The 11,125-nt window shown below is 42.8% G+C and overlaps 1 protein-coding gene across 1 annotated transcript in view; it reads right to left on the bottom strand.

Moving 5' to 3' along the window:
• The window catches only part of LOC122348804 (phospholipid-transporting ATPase ABCA1), a 117,514-nt gene extending 109,281 nt beyond the window's left edge, over positions 1–8,233 (bottom strand). The window contains 1 exon segment of the mRNA XM_043244672.1: positions 8,166–8,233. Within this exon segment, the coding sequence (XP_043100607.1) occupies positions 8,166–8,231 (66 nt within the window). The 5' untranslated portion in view covers positions 8,232–8,233.
• Between the last annotated feature and the right edge of the window lie 2,892 nt (positions 8,234–11,125).

The following is an 11,125-nucleotide window of genomic DNA, read 5'->3' as shown; positions in this document are numbered from 1 at the left end:
TTCAGAAGGTGCTGCAGCTCTTTCCTTGTGGAGTCTTCTAGGTGAGTCAGACTCACCACAGACGGCTGTCTCTTTACATCCTCTGAATCCTCTTCCTCATCTACCTCCACCTTCCTCACAAGAAGCGATGTTTCCTGTCCCTTACCAGGTGGCTCTTTCCACTCCTTTAGCAGGTTCACGTGGTAGGTCTGCCTGGTCTTGCCCTTGTCAGGATGATGAATTTCATATGTGACTGGCCCCATCTTGCGGACCACGGTGTATGGCCCCTGCCATTTAGCTAGTAGTTTGCTCGTTGAAGTGGGTAACAGGAGTAATACCTTCTGTCCTGGTTGAAACTGCCGAGTCTGGCGTGCTGGTCATACCACATTTTCTGTGTTTTCTGCTTCTCTTGCAAGTTCTCTTTGGCTTGTTCTCTGTATCGCTCCAGACGGTCTCGCATTTCTAGCACATACTGCACAATGCCCTTCTCCGCCGTCTTGGAGCATGCAGGTTGCTCCTCCCAGCCTTTCCTTAGCAAGTCCAGGGGTCCTTGTACCTGCCATCCATAGAGAAGCTCGAAAGGTGAGAATCCTGTTGATGCTTGGGGTACCTCTCGGTACGCAAAGAGAACAAATGGTAACCACTTGTCCCAGTCTTTTCCTGTGTCTGCCACAAACTTCCGTAGCATGTTCTTGAGCGTTTGGTTAAATCTCTCCACCAGGCCGTCCGTCTGAGGGTGGTAGGGAGTTGTTCGGATGGCTGTAATGCCCAACTGCTTGTTCAGCTGCCCCATCAGCCGCGATGTAAAGTTTGTTCCCTGGTCTGTGAGTATCTCCTCGGGTATGCCGACTCTGGAGAAAAGTTGAACCAGGGCATGGATGATCTTAGGAGTGGTAATTGAACGGAGTGGGAAGGCCTCAGGATACCTTGTGGCGTAGTCGCTCACTACCAAAATGTAGCGATGTCCAGCACTGCTCTTTTCCATTGGCCCCACAATGTCCATGGCGATTCGCCTAAAAGGTGCAGAGATAACAGGGAGCGGTTGCAGAGGTGCTCTGCCCCGCTGGGACACAGCACTTGTCTTTTGGCAGATGGCACATGTGTTGCAGTGTGTTTGTACATCTGTGTATAGTGTGGGCCAGTAAAAACGTGAGCTAATGCGTGCATATGTTTTCTGTTGGCCAAGGTGACCTGCCCATGGAACAGTGTGTGCAAGATGCAGAACAAGAGGACGACAACAACATGGTACAATCAAACGGGTCATATCATTATTTCGCACATATAACACAGAATTCAATAGCACATATTCTTCATTGCACAGGTTTGATGGTTTGGCACACTCAGCTTTGATAAACAAGGATTTCAAAGTTCCATCATTCCTTTGAAGTTGTGCTATGTTCCCTGGGACCTTCCAGCCATTAACCTCGAGACCCTCCACTGAGGGGTCAGAAGCTGGGGCTCCCAGGTACTTCTCAAGTCGCCTTTGGCGGCGTGACTTTTTAGGCCCTTTAGTCCCGCCCTGCAACAGACTACTATCCAAGTCTGGCAATGGCTGTAGACCGGCCCTGGCTTGAGCTCTAGTGAGAGCAGGACATGACAAATCAACACTGGTTGTGGCAACAGAACATTCAGAGTCCTTGCTGGTGGGTTGCAAGAGTTCATAAAGCACTGGTAAGTCTCTACCAAGAATCATATCAGCTGGTAAATTGTCGACTATGGCAACATTAAGTAAGTACATTTGTTCTTGTACCTCTACCATTATCTCAGCTTGGGGGTACTGCTTTACATCCCCATGCACACACTGAACAGAGGTAGTATTCACATAATTGACATTATTTACAAAGCATGCTTTTAACATTGACAGAGAACTTCCAGTGTCTAAGAGTGCTTTCAGTTCATGTCCATTAACAGTCACAGCTAATACATTCTGACTCTCCCCCTTAGAGCCAAAACCACAGTCCCCCTCTCTGGGCACATAACAAAATCCCGTAAGTTTTGCTTTGCGAGCAGGACATACAGCTGCTTTGTGGCCCGGCTGCTGGCAGTAAAAGCAAAGCAAGTCTTTGGTTGTTGACTTTGGACCTTGTGTATTGTCAGATATTGTCAGACCCCTTACACTCCCCAAGCTATGAGAAGCACCACGCACAGTACCTTTAGATGGTTGAGTACGAGGACCGCCATGAGCATTCAGGTACTGCTGAGCCAACCTTGCTGCCGCCAGTCCTGACCTTGGCTCATGCTCTCTCACCCAGGTGCGTGCATCGAAGGGAAGCACCCGAAGAAGCTGCTCCAGGACGATGGCCTCACCGATCTCCTCTTTTGAGTGCTCCTCCGGTCGTACCCAACGCTTGTACAGATTCTTTAGCCGGTGGTAAGTCTCTGTTGGTGACTCTCCAGCTGGAACCGCAGATGATCGGAAGCGCTGACGGTAGGTCTCTGGAGAAATGTTGAATTTTTCCAACAGTGCATCCCTCAGGTCAGCGTAGACCTCCGCCTGCTCCTCATCCATTGCCAGGTACGCCTCCAGTGCCTGCCCGGTCAGCAATGGAACCAGACGATAGCTCCACTCCTCCTCAGGCCACCTCCAGGTCCTGGCCAGACGCTCGAACCGCCGAAGATAATTCTCAATGTCTTCCCCCTGCTGGAAGCTCGGCATCTTCGGATCAGCCCACTGCATTGGCTCTCTCAGTGCTGTACCTTTTGGGGAGTCTTGGACATAAACGGGTCGGTGTCTTGTGGATACCTTAGGTGCTGGTGTTGGTAGCTCCATTCGGATGCTCTCCCCATCCATCGAGGCCTCAGCAGGACGAATTGACTGCCAGATGGACTCACGAAGACCTCGTAGCTCTCGCAGATATCGATCCTCTCTCTGCTCTTGAGCATCCAGAAATCTGCGCATCAGGGAAATCATTCCTTCACCAGCTGTAGCGTCAGAGGTGACAGACTTGGTTGGTGGTTGACTGGACTTTGGGGAGACTTTGGGAGGACTCGTGACACACTCCTCATCCTCTGTATTGTCAACCGATTTCCAGGCCGCCTCCTCTTCAGACGCAGCCTTCACTTGGGATCGTAAACCCGCCCTGGGTTTCTTACCCTTCGGCACTGTCTTGCGAGTAGCCATCCCACTTCTGACACCAACTGTGATGTTTCCGAGCCCACCAGCTCGGGGAGGGACGCAAATTCGTGAAAGGATGTAAAAATGATGGCTCACTCGCAACAGCACTTCAGTGCAAAGTGCAGTTTTATTTACAGTGCAGCAGTGTCGACAGTGAAGGCTATATACAGGTGCACACCAAAAACCAACGACAAACAATCCAAAAGTACCAAAGAAAATAAAAGGGAAAAATAAACCGAAAACACTACAAAGATCAACCAGGTATCCACCATATACATTAAAGTTTAAATTGCGTGAGGCACCGCAGTAGCACTCTACAAATCGACTTGGTGAACAAGTCCCGTCATGAAGTTTGGCCTCTGCTTAAATAGGCCAAACTCCACCCCTTTTTTGGATCCTACCATTTGCAGGTACATCTAACATTTACAGGATAAAAATACCACCTCTATTTGGTACTTACTATTCATCCTTAATTTCCAACAATTTTAAATACAAATCAACAGACAATCCGTTACACTTAATACATTCATTGTATTATTGCCACACGTAAATACACACATAAACACCTAAACATACATTGACAATGGTTTCGCCAGCTTCCGGCTCCGCGGCACAGCGCGGGAAGGCTGTGACATTATAATTGGCCGCCGGCGCGCCGGCTTGGCCACCGCTAACTTTCTCCGAAGACTGACTACGCCCACACAGACAGACATAACAAAGACAAACAGGACAAGCGCTATGTAAAATGTATGTAATGATTAGTATAAATAACGGAGCAGTGCGGAAATGGGGAAATGTCCGTGTGCTATCATTTTCACGTGTGCACCGCTACACTGATAGCGGCAACAGAGGGGAGGATGCAATGAGTGAATGAGAGGTAAACCGGAGTGTGTGCGGGTGTATGTGCGAGTGTAATTTAATGCTGCTTCCCCAGCGGTGGCAGCTACTGTGACTTTGTCACAAAGCGTTATTATGGATTATGGAGTTTTCATAAGTTTTTGTGTTCTGAAGACCAGATTTTTCTGATGGTTTTTATCTGCTGGTTGGACTCATTCTGACGGCACCCATTCACTGCGCATGCAATGCTACATTTCTCCAAATCTGATGAAGAAACTACCTCATATACCTGGTTTTCTAGACATCCTGATTATATGCGGTTAAATGCTAACAAGAGAACGGATCCATCAGCAGCTGGCTCCCGAATGATGGATTCATGGATTCAGATTTGCAAAGCTTTTATTATAAGTTGAATGCGTTTCTTCAGCAATTATGTTGCGTTTAGTTAGATTTATATCACGATATCGAGAGCGATATCACGGATCTGATTAAAGTGCTCTCTGCAGTCAAAATGCAAATTTACTTAACATTTATTTTCCATCAGGACTTTGATGTTGTGAAGTCTGGCTGAGGATCAGATGAAGGCTGAAGTCACTGTACGCTGAGATTTGCTCCGTCTGCCAGTCAGCCGAGTCCATGACACCATTCTCAACTAAATCATCCGTAAGATCTCGGGTTTTGCCAGAAAATGTACAATGGAGGGCTGTTTGAGTACAGCAGCGGCGCGCCCTGTCCGTCACAGCCTCAGAAGTGACTGCTCAAATATATATATATATATATATATATATATATATATATATATATATATATATATATATATATATATACACAACTTTACTGTTTTCTGTGTAAACAGCTAAACTGTAATTCATTCCTGTGAATTTTCACTCTGCTCTTCAGTGTCACGTGATCTAATATTCTAATGCTGATTTGCTGCTCAAGAAAGAAAGAAAGAACTACTTTTGGCAGGGTAATGTTTGGTTTTATTATATTTATTTATTTATTGAATCTAACTGGCACCTATAGTAAGATCTTATAATTGGGTTTTTTTTTAGAAGAAAATAAAATAGCTTTTTTCTTACAATTCAGATTAATTTCTTTATTAATTATTATGTTATTTACTGTATATATAATATAAATTATATGGATGCACATAATTTATAATATATACTGTGTGTGTCTTAAAAATATATATCAATATATATATGATGTACACAAAAACTTTTATTTTGAATGTGATTAATCACGATTAATCGGTGCACAATTTTTTTGTTTTTTGCACATAATTTCTGAATATATACTGTGTGTGTCTCAAAAAAATGTATATATGTACTGTATATATATATATATATATATATATATATATATATATATATATATATATATATATATATAAAATGTACACAAAAACTTTTATTTTGAATGTGATTAATCACGATTAATCGGTGCACAATTTATTTGTTTTTGTCCTATGTCAAAAACAGGCTCCTATAGTTTGCAGCCAACTCTAACTCAACTGAAAGGTTAGTTTCCGTGCCTTAATTTAGACAGGATAGCTATCCAATTACAAAAAAGGCTAAATGTCAGTGCGGTCCAAGAAACACTGAAGACTCAATTGAAGCAGCTGCACTTATCCTACACGCAAGCCGTGTTTCTGCTTCATCGCCTCGTTGTAAACCCCGCCTGTTACATTTCACGAGATAATGAAACTCATACAGGTCCGTTATGACACGAGTGTGAATCATTTAGGCGAACCGTCCCTTTAAACGGATATTTTGCCGCATGGCTATTATCTCTCTTGACCTCTCACCTCTCATCGCCTCGCCGCAGTCATCAGCCTCCATTAGTTTGAGCACGTCTCATTAGAAACGCATTAGACAGGTGACGGGGGAATCGGTTCAACTCACTAGTTTACATGCAAAACGTCCTAATAAAACTCAAACCTCTTTTATGGAACGCTTTCATATTTCTGAACCAAAAGGAAGCTCTTTCCCACACGTTGTTTTTCGACTTTGATGCACAGATGTCTCTCTCTCTCTCTCTCTCTCTCTCTCTCTCTCTCTCTCTCTCTCTCTCTCTCTCTCTCTCTCTCTGTCTCTGTCTCTCTGTCTCTCTCTCTCTCTCTCTCTCTCTCTCTCTCTCTCTCTCTCTCTCTCTCTCTCTGTCTCTCTCTCTCTCTCTCTCTCTCTCTCTCTCTCTCTCTCTCTCTCTCTCTCTCTCTCTCTCTCTCTCTCTCTCTCTCTCTCTCTCTCTCTCTGTGTTTCTGTCTGTCCGTCGGTCTCTCTTGTAATTTCACATCAGATCATCAGAGAGACCATTAGAGCAGCACAAGTGCTCGACGGAGGCCATTTATGAATCAAATCTCCACCCACCCGGGCCAGGAATCAAAACTGACGAATCCACATCCAGTCAGTGAGTCAAATTACAGTATCTCTACCGTATGCCAAAGACAACTGCATTAAAACTGTACTGAAGTGGTCCAAAAACACTCTAAAATTCAGCTAATGGCATGTAATATGAATTAGTGCTGTCCGACAATTAATCACGGTTAACTGCATTTAAAATAATTACATTATATATATCTGTGTACTATGTATATTTATTGCACGCATGCATATTTTCGCATTTGCATATGCACACAACATGTGTGCATATATTATATTATTTAAAAAAAACGTTTTACATTTCGCGTGGTTAATCACGACGAGGCAAAAAAGATAAAAACATCACAATAATCCACAAGTAATAAACACCACTTGAGTCTATCAGTTAATATCCTGAGAAGCCAAAAGCTGTTCGTAAGAAACACATCCATCAGTAAAATCTATCCATATTAAAATCCATAATAACTCGGGGAAGGTGGCTGGATTTTGACGTGAGACAGACACCAGGAGATGGATTTTTCTCATCGTTTCTCTTCTCCAGATGTTAAACTGCTGTGGATTATTGTGATGTTTTATCAGCTGTCTGGATTCTGATATTTCTATATAAAGAAATATTTCCACACAGTTTATTGAAATGTTCTTCGCTCCGTTAGACCGGGTGTTTTATTAACTTTTCTGGCATCATAAAAGGTTCCTATATGCAAAAAAAACACATCAGTCATGCGAACGCATCCTTATTTTGAAGAGAATGCCGTATTTTCTGCATTAAATACTCAGTTCTCCCAGTGCTACCATCTAATAATTAACTTTGTTACACAGCACTAGTTGGACGAAGCCCACCCCCAGCATTATGATGCTTATTACTGGCATTAGCGCAGCGCTTGAACCGAACACACCCCGTAATCATTAGCACTCGATCCGATCTCGCTCATCAATCATGTTCTCCAGAGGAGCTGTGAGATGTGATGAATAATCCCACGCGTGCTTTGTGAAGGTGAGGCCGTTTTTCACTCTCCGAGGACCAATGAAATCTGCTCGTTCTTACACACACCTGTTCCAGGTCGACCAGAGCCTCCTCTTTCTCTAAAAGCAACAGATCACTTCGTGTATTCCAGTGTTTCTCTTTAATGTCCCTGAGCCTCACTGAACAGATTTTATTTAGTTTTTTTTGTTATGAAGGTCACATTGAAACTCTATTAGAAACTTTTTTGGGGGGGTACTTTTCAATCCCTTACATGCATTTTTAATAATTTTACCCTCATCGCACTTTCAACCCTGAACCACCAAAATTCATAAATTAGAGAGATATGTCTTCTAAGAATAGTATTATTAAATCAATATTAATCAGTTTAATGCGATGCAAAGAGACACGGTATTGAAAAGTAAGAAAGTAGGTGTTCAATGGTGCTTTAAATAGTCAATGCATTTTATTTTTACAATTTTTACAATCGCACTGAAAAACAGATTCATAATCTGTAATAAAATTTAAATACAGATGCAAAATGAGAGTAAAATTGACTTTGCAAAGGAAGTAAAACCATCTCTCCAGTAAGTTGTAACTTTACTAGATAATGCATGGTTTATATTACATTATAAAGATTATAAAAAAATACTATTTCAGTTAAATGCAATGTAGGCTTATTTATTTTATAAACAAGATTTCAAATAGTAATATTTCATTTTTTTTTTACAGTGATAGTGAAGAAAATACCATAAAAGTAGTGTTTTTCGCAACGACTAAGGTCACGGCTGCTTTCCCAAATACAGTTTCATTTTGTGTGTCTCTGTGTGTCTCTGTGTGTGTGTGTGTGTGTGTGTGTGTGTGTGTGTGTGTGTGTGTGTGTGTGTACCTTCTGTCTGCTCCGTAGAGTAAAGTTCTTCCACAGTAACAATCTGAGCTGCGTCAGGAGACTCATTATCAGCGAGCTGACACTGGCGTTGCTATGGAAATATAAACTCTTTTACCCCTGTAGAGAAAGGAAAAAAGCAAATTCATTATCTACGGACAGCTAATTACAGTATTTATTTCTTTTTTTCCTCCAAAGCTTGCATACATTTTCGAAACATTTTTTTTCAAAACTTTACACACAAACCCAAGACGTAACGCAACATGCCTCGCATATCTCGCACAATGAAGCCTAACATCATAAACGCACCTCAAAGGCAAACACCTTTGCCCTGATATTAATTCCTGCCAGATTGTGTGTTTTGCTTCTCAAAAAAAGCTTTCTGTTTAGGGAAATCGTGTTACGAGTCAGGGGCTGAGAATCGGTGCTTGGTCAGTTTTCAGAAACTGTGTGACTAGTAAAGATTTCGCGTTTAACTAAACAAAAGCGCGCTCGGTGTTTGATGCATATACTGTAAACTGCAGATCCTGAACGTGTGCTAAAGCTAGTCACGCAACCTCATTTTTTGTGTGTTTTTTGTATTGCAGGTGAAATCGTATCGGCGGCGTGTCCATTCTCATTGTAGTTTGTCAGGTAGAATAATGCCTAACAACCACCAACGGTCATCCTGATGGGAAAACCATAATCACATCACACCGTTTGAGTGGGTGTGTGATCAATAAGTGGAGTTTCTCATTACACCGAGCCACTCTCGTATCAGATTCACATCAACATTGTTGAATTCAGACACGTCCCGGAGCAGCTATCAGACCACATGCTCCCATTTCCATTAGCAGCCACAAATAAATGAAGAGCAATGCAATATTTTTTGTTTTCTCAGCGGGACTCGATAAAGACGTCCAACTCCATCCTCATGGCCACATAAATTCTGTGGCTTTCAGTCCACATTTGTAAGCTTTTATTTAAATAGCGTTCTCCTAAATATTGACTAAACGAACCTTGAGCGGATACGGTGCACATTTAAAATACGCCGTCTTTCTCTTCTGAGAAAACGGAGCTTTGACGTCAACAGAAATGTTATTTTCATCAAATACAATGATATGCCATTTCGGTCGAAACAAAGTGGGCTGAAGTGATAGCATGCGACATGACTGTCTAAAGGACGTCTGCGGTCTAAAGACTGAAACGAAACAATGTACGAAGAGACTCGATTTCCAGAAGACTGCAGCTTTGACATCGTCTCTCGAATCTGCAGGAAACCCTCCGGGGTTTGTGTTCACGCATTGACTTTCCCCCTTCCCGAACAACAATCAGTTACACATTCACACTCCACCGTCTCCACATCTTCACACCACACAGAGTCACCCTCTCAAGTCTTCACCGCTTCACACTGGAAACAGACGCTTATCTGCTTCCTAATGCTCTGGAAAGCTCTTTACAGAACAGATGTGTGTGTGTTTGTGTGTGTGTGGGTGTACCAGGAGACTGCAGTGTCTTTAGCACAAGCATAAACCTGGCTCTGAGGGACTTTTAATTAGGACTAGTGGGAGAGGTGGGTGTCAGGGTCACCTATGCTTCTCTGGAAATGAGCTCACAGTCATCCTCAAACACACACTCTTCCAGGAAGACGCTCTTCTCGATAAGAGAGAGTTCAGTAGAGTTCGTGACTCGAGTTAGGAGGAGCTTTTATGTTCTTGGTTACATAACATAGCAGAGTAATAATTGCACATTACGGACTTTGGTTAAGTTTTGCTCATCTGATCTCAGTGGTCTGGTCTTAGCCTTGGTCTGATGCCACCACTAGTCTGATATTACTGATCTCGTCTCACTGGTCTGATCTGGTCCCAACACTGTGGTCATAATGAATGAATGAAGCATTTATAAAGCACTTTATTGTGTATCGCTAAAAGCTTTCGCTCTCACCTCAATCCAGCACCAGTAGTGGTCTGATCTCAAAGACCTGAACCCACCTCCGTGGTCCTAATCTCATCATTGTGGTCTTACTGGTCTGATCTTGCTGAAATTATGTCAAAGATCTGATCTGACTGCTGTGCTCAAACTGATCTGATTCCTGTGATCTGATATCACCATTGTTGTTTTATTACTGGTCTCACTGATCTGATCTCAGTGGTCTGATCTCTCCGCTGTGGTCTTGTTGGTTTTATCTAACTACTGTGGCCTTACTGGTCTGATCTCACAGCTGTAAGTCGTTGCTGTGATGGTCTGATCTCACCATCATGGTCATGTTTTTCTGGTCTGATGATCTCACTGATCTTATACCTGTGATCTTAACAGCCAAATGTCAGCGGTCTGATCTCAACGAACTGATCTCAATGGTCTGATCTCTCCGCCGCTTGTTATTTTAATCACACTGTTGTGGTCTGATCTTACAGCTGTGATAATAATGCTTTGACCGAACTATCCTGGATTTACCTCATAATCTCACTGGTCACATTTCAAAGATCTGGACAATGTTTACTTGCTGCATTTCCCAAAAGCATGGTAAGCTTAAATAGACTGAAGAAAACTCTGGCACCAATGGTCTCGGCGATCTATTTAGTCTTACAGTGTTTTTCTTGCCAGTTTGACCTGGTCTGGTTTGAACTTACAGATCCAGTCTGATTACTTCCACTTAATTCGCAGGTAAAATTATCACGTTGCTTTTTATCTAGACACAATAGTAGAGTCTATTGTTCGATCGTCGTGTTTCTTAGCATACATCGTATAGCGCTTTCTTGTTTGAATGAGAAAATGTTAAATGACACAGTGGTTGTTTATTGCGGGATCCGTCTGCCCTTACGGGATACATCTAAGTTAATTAGCTATTTGTCTTTTCCAAAGTGACTTACAGTACAATTATTACGGGGACAGTCCCACTGGAGCAACCTGAGGTTAAGTGCCTGGATCAAGGACACAGCGACGGCAGGAGAACTCGTTTACTCTCGAGGTCACGAATCGTCCCT

This window comes from Puntigrus tetrazona, chromosome 7 (genome assembly GCF_018831695.1).
Source record: "Puntigrus tetrazona isolate hp1 chromosome 7, ASM1883169v1, whole genome shotgun sequence".
Lineage (NCBI taxonomy): Eukaryota > Metazoa > Chordata > Actinopteri > Cypriniformes > Cyprinidae > Puntigrus > Puntigrus tetrazona.
Note: the sequence above shows the minus strand (reverse complement) of the source record. Positions and strands in the feature narration are given on the sequence as shown.